At 42.0% G+C, this 19,085-nt stretch overlaps 1 protein-coding gene across 1 annotated transcript in view; it reads left to right on the forward strand.

Moving 5' to 3' along the window:
- Positions 1–1,585: 1,585 nt before the first annotated feature.
- RPS6KA6 (ribosomal protein S6 kinase A6) overlaps positions 1,586–19,085 on the forward strand; it is a 213,425-nt gene continuing 195,925 nt past the window's right edge. The window contains exon 1 of the mRNA XM_054721015.1: positions 1,586–1,938. Within this exon, the coding sequence (XP_054576990.1) occupies positions 1,861–1,938 (78 nt within the window). The 5' untranslated portion in view covers positions 1,586–1,860. The remainder of the gene's footprint in view (positions 1,939–19,085) is intronic.

Genomic DNA, 19,085 nt, shown 5'->3' on the forward strand with positions numbered 1-19,085 from the left:
AAATAGTTGCTATCAAAGAGATGGGGGTGGAATTGCAGACAAAGCCTTTGAATAAGCAACAACGGATGCAATCCAGGGTTCAAAAAAGTTGGCCTTAGTTAAGAACACTGACTTTTTAGCTAAACACAACTTTATGCATGCGTGCATGGCATGCATGCACACTCACATATTTTCATTGTTTATAGCTTCATGCACCCACTATTTTCAAAGCTTTCACTTTTACAGAATCATATTCATAAAGCTCTCTCCCTGAGATTTTAAGGAGAGTAGTTGGGAGGGCAATATTAATGATCCTTGTTTGCAATTTAGTGAGCCAATCTTTGTGGTCCACTGGAAGCTCTATTATGAAATAAATGGAGGGCATAGTTTATTGTTTTTCTGTAGCACAACACAATAGCCTTAGGTGTAGTAGGGGGTAGGAGATTCTGTGTTGTACAACCAACATTAGAAACCTCTCCAAAGTACTGAGCTAGCTTAGTCACTGTTACAGTTGCTCTTTTAAGTCTCTTTGAAGTGTCAAAGGTAGAATAACTACTTAGGGTTTTGAAGTGTTGATGAGAAGGATCTTGATCATCTACCATGTATGAAAATCTCAGTTTTGTCTCTAGCACTTAGTACAGTGTGGCGTTGAGTAGCAAAGCAGTAAAGCTGGGTGGGGGCAAGGTTATCTTTTATATAGGGGTGGTCAAAAGTAGGTTTTATAGTTGTTTATATGAAAAATAATACAATAATTAATAAATAATAATACAAGAATAAACTCAGTGTTTCATGTACTCACAACCGGAATCCTTTTGCTCACCCTTATATATTCCACCTTCATTGCAACAAGTAGGGTCCAATAAGTGGTGTGTGTGTGTGTGTGTGTGTGTTTGTGTGTATACACTACAGTGTGTCATCAATAGTATGAATGCAACCAGCAGAAACAGCCTGAGAGGGACCAGCGGGAGACGGGGGTGCAGGGGGTAGGAGGGGAGGAGTTAGAGACCACAGATATACTAATTTATTTTAAAAGCATTTTCTTCCTACTTCCCGCTTCTTGGAGGCTAATATATAATGGACTAAAATCGTGGTTCGGTGTAGAGGACACCTATTTTTATGAGCCCTGCAAGTAGATATTCCTTGAGTCCTCCCTGACACTGACTCCTCCAATGTTCAGAAGGGTCACCACGTTTCTGCATCTTTTTGGGGAATCCTCCCTGCGCAAGGCTGCTTCATAGACTTGTGAGGGCCTGCTGAGCATGTGTGAACAGTGCCGCGCATGCTCCGTGAAGTGGGCAGGTTTACCCTGGCGCTAGCAGTGGCTTTTACTACTTCTCTCCGGCCTCCCCCCGCCCACCACGCCACCCTCCCCTCTTTCCCACCCCCCACCACGCGGTCCTCCGAACTCGCTCTCGCCCCTCTTTCCCACACCCCCATCACCCCAGGCTAGGGAATCTCCATTGACGTTCTGGTGACGCTATTGTGCCGCCGTGGGGTGCGGGGGAGGGGGGTTGTCTAGGCACCGCACAGGTAAAGCCGCTGCTGCCGCCATATTGACAGAGCTGGGAGCGGGGAGGGTGCTCAGGGAAGCAGGGTGGGGGCGGGGGTCACCGCCAAGCGACAGTCTAGGCGGAGGCAGTGGTGAGCGGAGCCCAGCGGCAGCTCCAGGAGAGACAGAACGGAGTTGTCTTCTCTATGGGGAGCAGCAGCTTGTGGCGGAGGTGACCTCTTGCTCCCAGCCTCGGAGGGACTCAGTGGCTAGAGTAGAGGTCGCTGAAGGCGGGGCTGGAAGGTTTTGGCGGCGGCAGGAAAGCTCTACAGTCAGGATGCACAGCGGTGCCTGTGGTCTGCAGCTCCTGTTCCCGTGCTCCTGAAGGGGTGATGCTTCCATTCGCTCCTCAGGAGGAGCCCTGGGATCAAGACATGGAGGTGTTTGGTGGCGGCGCGAACAGCTGCGAGGTTAGTGTGGTGGCCAAGGGGGGCTGGAGCCACCCCCATCCTTCCCTCGGGACCCTGGCGGGGACTCCAGAAAGAAGGGGCGTGGGGCTGGACAGCAGGGTGCCCAAGTAAGCCCTCTGGAGGCTGCAGGATGGTTAAACAAGCACTGTCCCAAATGTACTTTCCCTCAGAGCAGGCAGGGACTAGCTGGCAGGCTCAGTTGTGGGGAGGGTGCCTGCCTCGCTGGCTACTCTGGAGTTGTGACTAAGTTTCTGCACTTTGAGATCTAGAGTGGGACTAGAGGATGCGCCAGGTGTCGCGTTGGGTTCGCAATTCTCTCTCCATTCTCTGGGAACACTTTGAAGGACAGCTGCCAACTTCAGCTCTCTGTTGAATCGTGGGTGTTTTAGGAACCCAGGGCAACAAAAACACCAAGTTGACTAAGTAACTGGGGACATTTGCACTTAGGGATGAGTGCACCTTAGTTACCTGGCTTTCTCATTTCTGTGTGGCTTGTGTCTTTTTTGTAACAACCCCGGTGCCCATTAACTGGACGCCAGATTTCTTAATCTACATTCAGGTGATGTTCTACTGCATCCTCTGTGGTCCCTCTTTCTACCGCCCCCTTTCCTCCACCCTTTCTTTCTGCCTTTCACAACTGTTGTCTCTGCAGCCCCATTGTTCAATAAAAGACACAAAGTAAACCCCAGCCCTAATATGATGTATCTTTGGTAAGACAGTGAGATTTAACCATAATATTTAGGTTCTCCTCTCTTCCTGCTCCTCTTCTGAAACTGTTGTGGTTGAACTTTGATCAGCTGTGTCAGTGAGAACTTAGATGTGCACAGGTACTTCATTTTATTGTTGTTTGTTGTTGCTATTAAAAGCAGGCAGCACTTAAGCACAATAATTGCACTTTCGGGATAGAAAGTCAGATCCTTTTCTGATAACTAATCGATTGGCAGCCTAGTACTACAGTAGAGGCCACCATAGACCTTCTAAAAATACTTGAATGCCAAACTGACTACCAATAGTAGTATCTTTTGAGGAAAGGGTTGTCTAGGCATCGCACAGGTAAATCCTCAGTGTCTCAAGGTGCAAATTTGTCTTTAAGTATCACTCCATCCTTAAAAATACACTTTGGACTTTTGTCTGTTTAACTCGTTCTTTTTTCCTTTCAAATTTCCAATTGAACTCGGTTAAAATTACATGCCAGGATAACATTTAACAAGAATGTAGTGGAAACACATTCAGGAGTCTAAAGTTAAGTCCTCTCTACTTATAGGGAATTTTAGAGGCTCGGTGCACAAAATTCATGCACTGGGGGGGGGGGGGGGAGGGAGGTTGTCCCTCAGCCCAGCCTGCACCCTCTCCAATATGGGACCGCCTCGGGGGACATCCCTCTCACAATCCAGGATTGCTGGCTACCAACTGCTTGCCTGCCTGATTGCCCCTAACTGCTTCTGCCTGTCAGGCTGATCGTCCCCTAACCACTCCCCTGCAGGCCTGATCAATGACTAACTGCTCCCCTGCCAGCCTGATTGCCCCCAACTGCCCTCCCCTGCAGGCCTGATCCCCCCCAACTGCCCTCCCCTGTAGGCCAGATCCCCTCCAACTGCCCTCCCCTGCAGGCCTGGTTGTCCCCAACTGCCCTCCCTTGTAGGCCAGGTCCCCTCCAACTGCCCTCCCCTGCAGGCATGGTCGCCTCCAACTTCCCTCCCCTGCAGACCTGGTCCCCCACAACTGCCCTCCCCTGCAGGCATGGTTGCCCCTAACTGCCCTCCCCTGCTGGCCCAGTCACCCCCAACTGCCCTTCCCTGCAGGCTTGGTCCCCCGCAACTGTCCTCCCTTCCCTGCAGGCCTGGTTGCCCACAACTGCCCTCCCCTGCCGGACATCTTGTGGTGGCCATCTTGTGACCACATGGGGGAGGCCATCTTGTGTGAGGGCGTGATGGTCAATTTGCATATTACCTCTTTATTATATAGGATTTTACTACAGAATAAAGCAATTCCCAAATACATTTAATATTCTACATATATTAAGAACAGAACAAATGTAGAGGGGTTCATTTCTTTTTGGAATGTAGGGATGCTTTATACTTCCAAGAATTTTCTGGCCAGACTATTCAAAAGCAGAGGAATTACTGTTTTATTAATGTATGTAATCTACTGACATAGACTCAGGTGTCTGGTTTATAAAACCAGTTGAATAGGATGGTGTGGGGGGTGGGTAGCCTTTCACATGCCTACTATTTTATTATTGTTGTTAACTTTTACTATATAAGTGTTTTCTTTATTTATTTTTATTTTAAGTGTTTTCTATTGTAATTACCACACATGGTTTTTTATTGTTTGCAATATGTTTTAGATATAGTAGAGATTTAACAATGGGTCTTTCTACCTCAGCAATTTGAAAAAAATACTCCAGTGGAAATTGTTAATCCCTATGAAGTAAAATGAAAGGTAAAAGTAATGTGGTGAAGATAGTATTTCTGCATTCTTTGTTTAAAACAGTTATGATATTTAGATTTAACCCTGCAAGTGATTTAATTCAAATATTCTAGGTGAAGACTAAATGCTACATATAAACAGGCCTGATTAGTATTTAGTAGAAGTTTTTGTTGTTATTTGTTTATAATGGTATTCCTTTGAGAATTTATATTTATTCTAATTACATGTTTGTTGATGTTGACTTTAGACATGTTAACCTTTGAGCATGAGCTTTTCGGCCTTCAATTGTGATAGTTTTGGGTACTAAGGGTGCTTTCATTGTAAATATATATTTTGAAAATATGTTGGCATTCTTAAATAAAACCTAAGAATCTATTAATTTTCATGTGAAAGGAAATAATTTCTGTGTGTGTTGAATCATGATAAAATTAAAGATTATATACGTTATCATATACTATGGAGTCTTTTTCAATATCTTTCATCTGTCTTGTTTCACGGGTCATTGTTAACCTTTGAATTATCATTCAGAAGTGTGAAAATGGGTTGTTTGAGACTTAACATGTTTTCCCACAGGAAAAATTATTAAGGGTAGTTACACTTTCACACCAGTGCACAATAGAGAGGTATAAGGATGAAGAGCTTAAACACTGTAGAATTGCCTTAAAGAAAAATGTGTTGGAGGTTTCAAACAAGAACTAACTTGGTTCCAGTGAGAAGTGGATAATGGCCTGAAAAGGAAATATGGCCTCTGTTGGCTACTGGAGAAAAGGTTCATAGGTTGATGCTCAACCACTGAGGTACATTGGAACTGGCTGTACCACAGCTTTTTTTATCTACTCATCTACTGATGGACACTTGGGCTGTTTCCAGATCTTAGCTATTGTAAATTGCGTTGCTATGGACGTAGGGGTGCATACAATTTTTCTGATTGGTGTTTCGGATTTTTTAGGATATATTCCCAGAAGTGGGATCACTGGGTCAAATGGCAATTCTATATTTAATTTTTTGAGGACACTCCATACTGTTTTCCATAATGGCTGCAGCAGTGTGCATTCCCACCAACAGTGTACTAGGGTTCCCTTTTCTATGCCCTAGGACACTGGTCGGCAAACCGCGGCTCACGAGCCACATGCGGCTCTTTGGCCCCTTGAGTGTGGCTCGGCGTTAGAAAGACTTCCTCAAAATAGACTCACCCAGGCCGAAAACCGACTTCTGCTCATGGGCCACGAAGTTTCAATTGCACTGTACGTGCGCGCCCACACGTGGTATTTTGTGGAAGAACCACACTCAAGGGGCCAAAGAGCTGCATGTGGCTTGCGAGCCACTGTTTGCCGACCACTGCCCTAGGAGATGTATTGGTAAACATATTGCTATGACAGATGTCTGAGATTTTGCTGCTTATAGTTTCTTCTAAGATTTTTTATTATTTCACAACTTACATTTAAGACTTTTATCCACTTTGAGTTTATTCTTCTGTATGGTGTAAATTGGTGGTCTAGTTTCATTTTTTTTGCATGTATCTGTCCAATTTTCCCAACACCATTTATTGAAGAGATTCTCTTGACTCCATTGTATGTTCTTGCCTTCATTGTCAAATGTTAATTGAGCATTATGGCATAAGTCGGTTTCTGGGGTGTCTGTTCTGTTCCATTGATCTATATGCCTGTTCTTGTGCCAGTACCAGGCTGTTTTGAATACAGTGGCTTTGTAGTATAACTTGATATCTGGTATTGTGATTTCTTGAACTTTGTTTTTCTTTTTCAAGATTGCTGTGGCTATTCAGGGTCTTTTGGGTTCCATAAAAATTTTTGTAGTGTTTGTTCTAGATCTGTGAACTATGCCATTAGTATTTTAATAGGGATTGCATTGAATCTATAGATTGCTTTGGGTAGTATGGACATTTTACTGATGTTGATTCTACCAATCCATGAACACGGTATATTCTTCCACTTTTTTGTATCTTCCTCTATCTATTTTTTCAATAGCTTGTAGTTTTCTGAGTACAGGTCTTTTATATCCTTGGTTAAGTTTATTCCTAAGTATCTTATTTTTGTTGTTGTTGTTGTTGTTGCACTGGTAAATGGGATATTTTTTTTTTTTTTAGTTTCTCTTTCTGACAGTTCATTATTGGTGTATAAAAATGCTATTGATTTCTGGGTGCTAATTTTGTATTCTGCTATGTTGCCAAATTTATTTGTTAAATCTAGTAGTTTTTTGATGGAGTACTTAGGGTTTTCTATGTATATTATTATTTCATCTGTGAATAATGCCAGTTCTACTTACTCCTTTCCAATTTGGAAGTATTTTTATTTTTATTTTTATCTGATCACTGTGGCTAGGACATACATTACTATCCTATCTAATAAAAGAGTAATATGCAAATTGACCGTACCTCTGCTACACCCACAAGCCACGCTCATCAGCCAATCAGGAGTGAGTATACAAATTAACCCAACCAAGATGGCTGTGGCCACAGAGAGAGCAGGAGGCTTGGGTTTCCCCGGCAATGGAGGAAGCCAAGCTTTCTGCCTGCCCTGGCCTGCCTTGGCCTCCACTTAAGGCTACAAAGTTTCAATTATAGAAGATAAATAAATCCCAACAAAAATGGCAGCAGCCACGGAGCTGGAGAGAGCAGGAGGCTTGAGTTGCCCCTGGCGATGGAGGAAGGCAAGTTTCCACAGCCCTGGCCTGCCTTGGCCTCCGCTTAAGGCTACAAAGTTTCAATTATAGAAGATAAATAAATCCCAATAAAAATGGCTGTGGCCACAGAGCGAGCAGGAGGCTTGGCTCTGCTGAAGGCTTACAAAGTTTCAATTATAGAAGATAAATAAATCCCAGATACCAGGGCCTCCACTTGGGTCACCGGGGGGTGTGGCCAGCCTGCAAACCACCACAGGCCCCTCTCCCAGGCTGCCCCATGCCCCAAGGGAACCCCCACCCTGATCCGGGACACCCTTCAGGACAAACCAGCTGGCCCCCACCCGTGCACCAGGCCTCTATCCTATCTAATAAAAGAATAATATGCAAATTGACCATCACGCCAACACACAAGATGGCTGCCCCCATGTGGTCAAAGATGACTGCCCCCATGTGGAAACAAGATGGCTGCCAAAAGATGGCCAGCAGGGGAGGGCAGTTGGGAGGGACCAGGTCTGCAAGGGAGGGCAGTTGTGGGCGATCAGGCCAGGAGGGGGGGAGTTGGGAGGGACCAGGCCTGCAAGGGAGGGCAGTTGAGGGTGATCAAGCCTGCAGGGGAGGGCAGCTAGGGGTGATTAGGCTGGCAGAGTAGGGCAGTTGGGGGGGACCCAGGCCTGCAAGGGAGAATGGTTGGGGGGACCAGCCCTGCAGGGGAGGACAGTTAGGGGTGACCAGGCCTGCAGGGGAGGGCAGTTAGGTGTGACCAGGCCTGCAAGGGAGGATAGTTAGGGGCAAACAGGGTGGCAGGGGGCAGTTAGGCATTAATCAGGCTGGCAAGGGAGTGGTTAAGGGGTGTTCAGGCTGGCAGGCAGAAGCGGTTAGGGGCAATCAGGAAGGCAGGCAGGCGATCAATTGGGAGCCAGCAGTCCTGGATTGTGAGGGGATGTCCGACTGCCCGCTTAGGCCCTACCGGGATCGGGCCTAAACGGGCAGTCGGACATCCCTCGAGGGGTCCCAGATTGGAGAGGGTGCAGGCTGGGCTGAGTGACACACAGCCCCGTGCACGAATTTCGTGCACCGGGCCTCTAGTGTTAAATAATAGTGGTGAAAGTACACATGTCTGTCTTGTTTCTGTTGTTAAGCAAAATTGTTTTAGTTTTTGCACATTGAGTATGATGTTGGCTGTAGGTTTGTCATATATGACCTTTATTATGTTGAGGTATGATCCTTCTATTCCCACTTTTCTGAGAGTTTTTATCAAAATGGGTGTTACATTTTGTCGGATACTTTTTCTGCATCAATTGATATGATCATATGATTTTGTCCTTCAATTTATTTATGTGATGTATCACATTTATTGATTTGTGAATATTGTACCAGCCTTGCATTCCCAGAATAAATCCCACTTGGTCATGGTGTATGATTTTTTTAATGCATTGCTGGATCTGATTTGCTAACATATTTTTGAGGATTTTACCATCTATGTTCATCATATGTAATTATCTTTCTTTGTATCATCTTTAACTGTTTTGGGGATTAAAGTAATGCTGGCTTCATAGAAGGAGCTTGGAAGTATTCCTTCCTCTTGAATTTTTTGAAATAGTCTGAGGAGGATAGGTTTTAGTTCTTCTTTGAATGTTTGGTAAAGTTCCCCTGTGAAGTTGTCCAGACTAAGACTTTTGTTTGCTGGAAGTTTTTTTTTTTTTTTTTTATTACTGCTTCAATTTCCTCATTAGTTATCAGCCTATTCAAGTTTTCAGATTCTTCCTGATTGCATCTTTGAAGATTGTATTTTTATACTAATATGTCCATTTCAGCACGGGGAATACCAGCTAGGAGGCTATTGTATTACTCAGTGGAAGCAGTAGTAGATATTTGAAATAGGGCAGAAGGGGTTGAAAGGAGAGGGCTGATGGTAGAGACCTCGCAAATATAAAAATAAAGCTTGGCAACTAACTAGATGTTGGTGCCTAAAAGGAAAGAATAAAAATCCACAGAGATTAGGAATGTTGTAGTAGTACTTAATCAATTTAACAGATATATAACACCTGCTTGCCAATAGAAGTGTCTATGCTGACCACTGGAATAATACAAAAATAAATAGGGGATTATAGAAACTAAAATGACTCCCTCATTCATATTGTCTTGAATAAGAGGAAAACTGAAAATTTCTGGTCATGCTTGGATGCTTAAAATCTTTACTACCAATGGTGGATGCACTTATTATAAGTTAAAACATTTTTCATGCTTTTAAAATGATCCTTGGGCTTGCAATTCTTGCTTTTTAAATTTTAGCAATATTCACCTTAAATAGCATCCTGTGGCAGAGGTTTGTTCTGAAATAATGATTGGTTCTTCTTTATGTAAAGTGGAAAAGAGAACAGGGACATCTTTGTTTCTTATATGCTTTCACCTGTGTTTTTTGTTTTGTTTTTTTTTTTTTCAATAGAAATGGTCCCTCCCCCTTACTGGTTCCTCCCCAGTTCCTCCAAGACTATCTTCTTTATAAACAAGTTTGGTCTGGAAATATTCAGGTCAGTTCCTTCAGGGCAGGGCCTCTATATTTCCCTACCTTGATTACTTCATCAAGAGAGCTAATCATTACCTCATTACATAATAAGGTCTGACTGGGTGCTGCTGCTTTCTTGGCCCATATTGTTTTAATACCACCCATCTCATAGTTTTTCTCATCTATAGTTTCGAGAAAGATATATAAGATTTTTTTCTCTTCCTATATTTCTATTTTGGTGGATGCTGTCATTTGTCTTTAGCAACATTTCTTTTTATTTTTAATTGAATTTATTGGGATAACACTGCTTAACAATATTATATAGGTTTCAGGTGCACAATTCTACAACACATCATCTGTACACTGAATTGTGTGTTCACCACCACTCTGATAAAGGTATTTCATATTAGATACAAAAAGTAATATACAGGCTCACTTAAGGTAAAGATTGACCTTTGTCAAGGTTGTTACAGGCAGACGTGACTACTTGCCATGACCCACTTTTAGAAATTTATATGTTCAGACCATCCTATGTAGTTATTTTCTGTCTCTGAGTTTATAAGACCTACCATGCAGGCCTCCCCTGAGCTTGTCATATTTTAGTATATTGCCCCTTTTTTATCCATACTGAGTTTATGCCTGACTCATGGCTAAAATTTTAGATGAAAGGTGTTAAGATCTTTATTTGTGTCTATCTAAATGTGTATGTATGTATGTAGGTAGGTATGTAAAGTATTTGTGATATTTCCTACCTCCAGAAGGTATTTTTAATAACTTTTTAAAAATACATTTTTATTGATTTCAGAGAAGAAGGGAGAGGGAAAGAGATAGAAACATCAATGATGAGAGAGAATCATTGATCAGCTGCCTCCTGCCCGCCCCATATTGGGGATCTAGAGCACAACATGAGCATGTGCCCTTGACCAGAATCAAATCCAGGACCCTTCAGTCCCCAGGCTGACACTCTATCCACTGAGCCAAACCGGCTAGGGCTAGCAGCATTTCTGATGATCTGGTGGGTAGTTGGAATCTTGCGGTGAACCTTAGTAATTTAAAAAATGATATATATCAGAGAGGAAAGGAGATGGAGAGATAGTAACATAAATGTTGAAAGAGAATCATTGATTGGCTGCCTCCTGCATGCCTCCCAGTGGGGATAAAACCCATAACCTAGGCATATGCCCTGACTGGGAATCGAACCATGACCTCCTGGTTCATAGATCAATGCTCAACTGATGAGCCATGCTGGTTGGTCAGCCTTTTCGCACTTTATCAGAATTTTCTATACAGTGTTTACACATTTATGTAATTTCCAAAGACTATCTAATGTTCTTGCTGATATTTTTTGTTCTTTGTGTATTTTGTTTAGTTTTGGTTTGTTTGTAGATGTAGAGCTAAGCTTACTTTGGCTTTTGTAGATAATAGAGATGTTTTCTGAATTATTCTGGAGGCATTCTATATAAACTATTTTTCTGCTTGATTTTTTATCTGTATGCTTGATGTCATACTGTGTGACTGTGTGTGTGTGTGTGTGTGTGTGTGTGTGTGTGTGTGTGAGAGAGAGAGAGAGAGAGAGAGAGAGAGAGAGAGAATTTGTTTTACACATGATTTCATTTCAGAAAGTATTTGTGATGGTTTATAAGAAATACAATTAAATACAAGCATATCTTGGAGATCTTGCTAGTTTTGTTCCATACCACCATAATAAATATTGCAATAAAGCAAGTCATATGAATTTTTTATTTTTCTAGTGTATATAAGTTATGTTTATACTATACTGTAATCTGTTAAGTGTGTAATAGCATTATATCTAAAAATGTAAATAATCTAATTAAAAATACTTTATTACTAACAAATGCTTACCATCAGTGAATGATAATCTTTTTGCTGATGGAGGGTCTTGCCTGGTGGTTGCTGAATGTTTGAGTGACTGTGGCTATTTCTTAAAATAAGACAACAATGAAGTTTGCCACATCAGTTGACACTTCCATTTACAAACGATTTATTTGTAGGATGCAATGCTCTTTGATAGCATTTTACACACAGTACAACTTTCAAACATTGGAGTCAATACTCACAAATCCCGTCACTGCTTTTTCAATTAAGTTTATGTAATATCTTTTGTTATCATTTCAACAATCTTCAAAAAATCTTCAACATGAGTATATTTCATCTTAAGAAACTACTTTCTTTGCTCATTCATAACAAGCAGCTCCTCATTCATTAAGGTGTTATTATGAGATTGCAATAATTCAGTCACGTTTTCAGGCTCTACTTATAATTCTGGTTCTCTTGCTATTTCCACCACATCCGTAGTTAGTGCCTGTACTGAAGTCTTGAAGCTCTGAAAGTCATACAGGAGGGTTGGAACCAGCTTCTTCCAAACTCCTGTTAATGTTGATATTTTGACATCTTTCCATGGAACACTAATGTTCTTAATGGATTCTAGAATGGTGAATTCTTTCCAGAAGGTTTTCAGTTTACTTTGCTCACATTCATCAGAGAAATCACTATGGCAGCTATCACATTATGAAATGTATTTCTTAAATTATGCAACTTAAAAGTCAAAATTATCCCTTGTTGCATTGTTTGCAGAATGGATGTTGTGTTAGCAGGCATGAAAACAACATTAATCATTTTTTTAATTTTTAATTATTTTTTAAAAGAACATTCATCTTGTTATACATATCTATCAGAGCTATATACATAGGGTGACCAAGTACATTGTCAGTATTTTGAAAGGAATCTTTTTTTTTTCCTGAGCTCAACAATGGGCTTAAATTATTCAGTAAACTATGTTGTAAACAGATGTGCTGTCATTCAGGCTTTGTTTCATTTATAAAGCACAGGCAGAGTTGATTTGCATAATTCTTAAAGGCCCTAGGATTTTCACAATGAGCATTGACTTCAAATTAAAGTTATCAGTAGTATTAGACCCTAACAAGAGAGTCAACTAGTTCTTTGAAGCTTTGAAGCCAGGCATGACTTTTTTCTATCTATGAAATTCCTAGATGGCATCTCCTTCCAATATAAAGCTATTTAAACTACATAGAAAATCTGTTGTTTACTGTACCCACCTTTATTAATAATCTTAGATCTTCTGGATAACTTGCTGCAACTTGTACAGTATATCAGCCCTTGCTGCTTCACCTTGTACTTTAATGTTGTAGAGACGGCTTATTTCCTTAAATCTCATTTACAACTTGGATAACTGTAAGGTACAAGAGATTTAGTTTTTGACTTATCTAGGCTTTGACATACCTTATTCACGAAGCTTAATAATTTCTAGGTTTTGGTTTAAAGTGAGAGACATGTGACTCTTCTTTTCACTGGTACATTTAGATGACATTGTAGAGTAACTAATTGGCTTAATTTCAATATTGTTGTGTCTCAGGAATAGGAAGGCCTGAGGAGAGGGAGATAGGCTGGGGAATGGGTGGTGAGTGTAGGGGTCAGAAAATACACAGCATTTATCAATTAAGTGTACTATATTCATCTGGGCACAGTTTGTGGCTCCCCCAAATAATTGCAATGGTAACGTAATAGATCACTGATCACAAGTCACCATAACAAATCTATATATATAAAAGGCTAAGTGACTGACCATCTGTCCGACCGACTGGCTGGTACATATGAAGCACACTGGAAATCCTATATAATAAAGAGCTAACATGCAAATGCTCATCATGCCCTCACACAGACACGCTGTAATGGCTCAGACACTCAACACTGGGGAGAGAGGAATGTGAACCAGCCAAGCACAAATGAGCTCGTGAGAGAGGAAAGGGGACCAGCTAGGCACAAATGAGCTCACAAGAGAGGAATGGGGACCAACCAGGCTGTGGCCCCGAAGAGGGACAAGCCCCCCGCCCCATGGTCCCGGGCGCCCGCGGCTGTGGCCTGGACAAAGCCGCCCAACCACGGTCTCCTGCGGCTGCGGCTGGCCCGGGTGAAGCTGGCCCATGTCCTGGGTGCTTGCATCCTACCAGAGGAAGGGAAGCCTGGGTCCCGGGTGCCTGCGACCAGCCGGAGGAGGGAATCCTGGGTCCCAGGTGCAGGTGAGGCAGAGGTGGTTAGGGACAATCAGGCCATCAGGGGAGCAGTTAGGGGCGATCAGGCAGGCAGGCAGAGGTGGTTAGAGGTGATCAGGCAGGTATAGGTGGTTAGGGGTGATCAGGCAGGCAGGCAGGCGAGTGGTTAGGAGCCAGCTGTCCCGGATTGGGAGAGGCAGTTGGACATCCCCTGAGGGTTCCCAGATTGGAGAGGGTGCAGGCCGGGCTGAGAGACCCCACCCCCGTGCACAAATTTCCTGCACCAGGCCTCTATTTTAAAAATAAACATTGACTCGCATATGCGCAATGCATATGAAGTTCTCACTGGTACCAATAGCATGCGTGTGTTTTGATCTGTCATTGTTGATCGTGAATTTGGTTGTTTTTGTTGCCATTCTGAAGCTGAAAGAAAGCAGCGTTGTCGACAGAATATGTCTGAAAACGAACTATTTGCATGTTAGAATAAGTTTAATCAATTCATTAGTCATTGTTTTTATCTATGTTGTGTTTATATCATGTTTTTGTTGTTTTTATATCATGTCTTTGTTGTTATATCATATTGTTATTGTTTATTTATTAATCAATTTGTATATTGTTTTTATATACATTTTACTAATTTTCTTTAATCTCTGACACTTCTATTATAGAGAAAGGGCGAATAGCAATATTAAAATATTTCTTCTAATTAATTTCCTGTCAATTTGCATGGTTGTGTGCACTGGGCCACTAGTATAACAATAATAAATATATTTGAAATATTGTGAGAATACCAAAATGTGGCACAGAGACAGAAAATGAGCAAATGCTTTTGGAAAATAGCTTGTGTAGACTTTCTTGATGCATTGTTGCCACAAACCTTCAATTTGTAAAAAAATACACAAAAAATAAACACATTATCTGCTAAGGACAATAAAGGAAAGGATAATAAAATGAGGTATGCCTATAATAAACTATTTTGATATGAAAAGAAGGAAAATATAAATTAGAAAGTGTATTGAAAAAATGGAGGATGGATTTTGAGGATGAAATAGAACACAGGTAAGCAGGCTCTAAGGGTATACTATACATTTGAAATGTATTTGGATTGCAATTTTGGCCTTAAATTTCCTCAGGCTGATTATTTCTCATCACTCTAACTGTATATTAAATATAGCTGCAAGTTAAAAAAAATTCTGTGACAGTGCCTTACTCACTAAGATTCATAATTAACTTATCTGTTGGGGGTCTAGGCATCATTCCCTAGATTATAATGTACAGCCAAGGATTCAGAATCACAGCTCGAGGCCAAAGTAAAAAGAGAAATAGTCATATAGTTCTTATTATCCAACAAGAAAAAAAGCAGTATCAGTTCCAAAGCAATTAGCTTTAAAATAAATTTTCTGTGAATTATAATTTTTTCCAGTTTTATCTGTTGTTTTCAGATATGATTGAGGCAAAGGATTATTTGAGCTATCTTGTATGTTCTTGCTGTGTAGTTTTGAAATTTTGCTTTTTCATAAGAATAAAAGTGAAATATTTGTGTCCTAGCTGATTTTTATATAAGTTAGCCTTATAATTAAGAGGTTATATAACCTGCATACCTTATTGCTAGCTAAGTAAGGTAGATAGTGACTCCATTTTTATTAAAATATCTCATCGTATATCTAACAAAAATTTTAAAGGTCATGGATAATTATTCTTACTATAAGACCTATCTGTCTCTCCTATAAAGTGGTTGGGGACAGACTTTAAGAGGAAATATAGAATTTTAACACTTAGTGTAAATTTTTTACCTGAAGACTCATTCCATCTTAAATGTGTCTGAACTTAAGGGAAAAAGATATGACATTATTATTGATTACATATTATCCATTCAGTTTTATTCAGTCTTCAATAGAGCTTGGAAAGAAAATGTTGTTACACTTTAACAGATGAGAAAGAGATATATAAATCAGTGGGAGGCACGTATAGAATTTGAATCTCCTGTGTACATTGTTGTCTCCCCCAAAATGACAATATTAAAGATAAGGAAAGGATATAGACAATGTTAGAAACCATACCAGATCAGTAAATCATATGTGTTGATTCAATAGCAATCCTATCTAATAAAAGAGTAATATGAAAATTGACCATCACTCCAACACACAAGATGGCTGCCCCCATGTGGTCAAAGATGGCTGCCCCCATGTGGGCACAAGATGGCCGCCACAAGATTGCTAGCAGGAGAGGGCAGTTGTGGGCGATCAGGCCAGCAGGAGAGGGCAGTTGGGGGAGACCAGGCCTGCAGAGGAGGGTAGTTGGGGGACACCAGGCCTGCAAGGGAGGGCAGTTGGGGGAGGACCAGGCATGCAGGGGAGGGCATTTAGGGGGGACCGGGACTACAGGGGCGGGCAGTTGGGGGTGACCGGGCCTGCAGGGGAGGGAAGTTAGGGGTGACCAGGCCAGCAGGGGAGGGCAGTTGTGGGGGACCAGGCCTGCAGGGGAGGCAGTTGTGGGGGACCAGGCCTGTAGGGGAGGGCAGTTAGGGTGACCAGGCCTGCAGGGGAGGCAGGGGGGGAGGGCAGTTGGGGGGTGACCAGGCCTGCAAGGGAGGGCTATTGGGGGGGGCACCAGGCCTGCAGGGGAGGGCCCTTGCAGGGGACCAGGCCTGCAGAGGAGGGCAGTTGTGGGGGACCAGGCCTGCAGGGGAGAGAAGTTGGGGCGGACCAGGCCTGCAGGAGAAGGCTGTTGGGGGAGATCAGGCCTGCATGGAAGGGCAGTTGGCGGGGGCCCAGGCCAGCAGGGGAGGGCAGTTGGGGGAGACCAGGCCTGCAGGGGAGGCAGTTGTGGGGGACCAGGCCTGTAGGGGAGGGCAGTTAGGGGTGACCAGGCCAGCAGGGGAGGGCAGTTGGGGGGGACCAGGCCTGCATGGAAGGGCAGTTGGCGGGGGACCAGGCCAGCAGGGAAGGGCAATTAGAGATGACCAGGCCAGCAGGGGAGGGCAGTTGGGGGGACCAGGCCAGCAGGGGAGGGCAGTTAGGGGCAATCAGGCTGGCCGGGGAGCAGTTTGGCGTCAATCAGACTGGCAGGGGAGTGGATAGGGGGTGATCAGGCTGGCAGGCAGAAGCGGTTAGGGGCAATCAGGCAGGCCTGTGAGCGGTTGGGAGTCAGCAGTCCCGGATTATGAGAGGGATGTCCAACTGCCTGTTTAGGCCCTATCCCACTAGGATCGGACTTAAATGGGCAGTCGAACATCCCTCGAGGGGTCCCAGATTGGAGAGGGTGCAGGCTGGGCTGAGGGACACACACACCCCCGTGCATGAATTTCGTGCACTGGGCCTCTAGTCTTAAATAAAATACAACAAGGTTTTTTGTAGGCACAGAAGATTTTGTTCTGAAATTCAAAACCTAGAATATCTGAAACCATTTTTGAAAAAGAAGACTAAAGTACTAGAAATCACTTTCTATACAGGACATTAATATTCACTGTGTTACTACAAGTAATTAAGACAGTATGGTGTTGATGGATGGATAGACACATAGATCAATGGAAGAAAATTGGGAATCCAGAAATATATCCATACAAATATGATCAATTGATTTCTGAGACAAGTGCAGAAGTAAAATAAAGTTCTTTAGTTTCTTCATATATAAAATAGAAATTACTGTGCTTATGGTTATTTTGAGAAGTAAATAAGAAAATTTTGCTTTGTATATAATGTTTTGGAATAATAATACAATTTTATGAAATTATTGTCAAATGTAGGTGTCCTTGACTAAGTACTTATTCAATGGACAATTTAAACTTATTTTACATTCCGCAAGATAATATTTTAATGAAATTACATGGACCTGATATTTATAAAAGGCTATTACAGTGAAAAGAAATATATCTAGAGCAGTGGTTGGCAAACTCATTAGTCAACAGAGCCAAATATCAACAGTACAATGATTGAAATTTCTTTTGAGAGCCAAATTTTTTAAACTTAAACTTCTTCTAACGCCACTTCTTCAAAATAGACTCGTCCAGGCCATGGTATTTTGTGGAAGAGCCACACTCTAGGGGCCAAAGAGCCGCATGTGGCTCGTGAGCCACAGTTTGCCGACCACAGATCTAGAGAATGCTATCTATGTATACTATATATATATATATATATATATATATATATATATATATATATATATGTATATATATATATATATACATTCATCAGTACCATATAGAATTCATGTATCCTTTACAAGTAATCTTTTCAAACCATATGTTCACTCATATGAGACTGACCAGATGGCCAGTGCCTTAGCATTGGCAACACTTTGGAGCTATTGAAAACCAATAAATTCAGCCAATTAGAGTTAACACATTTCTACCTGAATAATAATGAGAAGCTGATTTTCTGACATTGAATCAAAGTTTAAAAAACCCAAATATTCAATAAATACCATGTAATCTATATTAATAAGAGTGTAATATGCTAATTTGACTGGATAGACCAGACATCTTCTGGAGGTCCTTCTGGACAAAGCCATGGTGGCAGGAGCTGAGGCAGAGGCGGTTATGGGCGATCAGGCTGGCAGGGGAGAGCGGTTAGGGGCGATTAGGCAGGCAGGCAGGCAGAGGTGGTTGGGGGCAATAAGGCAGGCAGGCAGGTGAGCAGTTAGGAGCCAGCAGCCCCGGATTGCAGGATCTGGCCTAAACCAGCAGTCAGATGTCCCCCGAGGGGTCCCGGGTTGGAGAGGATGCAGACCGGGCTGAGAGACCCCTCTTCCCCCCGCCTCCCCGCCGTGCATGAGTTTTGTGCACCGGACCTCTAGTGTGTATATAATATTGATATGCTTAGTTTATCTCGTGGTAACTGATCATCTATAAAACAAGTTCTTTAAGCATGATGATACTTAAATTGGTTTTGAGTAGTTCTAAATATTATTCTGCATGTATGTATCCAGCTAATATTATTAAATGCCTATATGAGTAAGGTATTGTGATAATTACTAGATAGGATTCATTTGCTTACTGTTCCAGGTTTTTGCCTTTTTACCTGAAAACCAACTGGCTGTATAACTATCCATTCTTCCATAATCACAAGGCAATATCTGAAAGGATAGTAGTATATTATGTCACACACACACACACACACACACACAAACATGTACACACTATATATATATATATATATATATATATATATATATATAATAATATATAGGCTTATAGAAAATTTATTTTTTAAAATCTTTATTGTTGAGAGTATTACAGATGTCCCTCTTTTTTCCTCCATTTTCCCCCTTCATCCAGTTCCCGCCTTGCCCTGCCCCAGGCCTTCGCCACCCTTATGTCTGTGTCCATAGGTAAGATCTTTGGTTAATCGCTTCTCGCACTCCCTACCCGCTTCCCTCTCAGATTCATCAGTCTGCTCCATGTTTCCATGCCTCTGATTCTATTTTATTCACCAGTTTATTTTGTTTATTAGATTTCTTGTTCATTTATTTTGATTTTTAGATTCAATTGTTGATAGATATGTATTTATTGCCATTTTATTCATATTTTTTTATATTTTTTC

Source organism: Eptesicus fuscus, chromosome 1 (assembly GCF_027574615.1).
Source record: "Eptesicus fuscus isolate TK198812 chromosome 1, DD_ASM_mEF_20220401, whole genome shotgun sequence".
Classification (NCBI taxonomy): domain Eukaryota; kingdom Metazoa; phylum Chordata; class Mammalia; order Chiroptera; family Vespertilionidae; genus Eptesicus; species Eptesicus fuscus.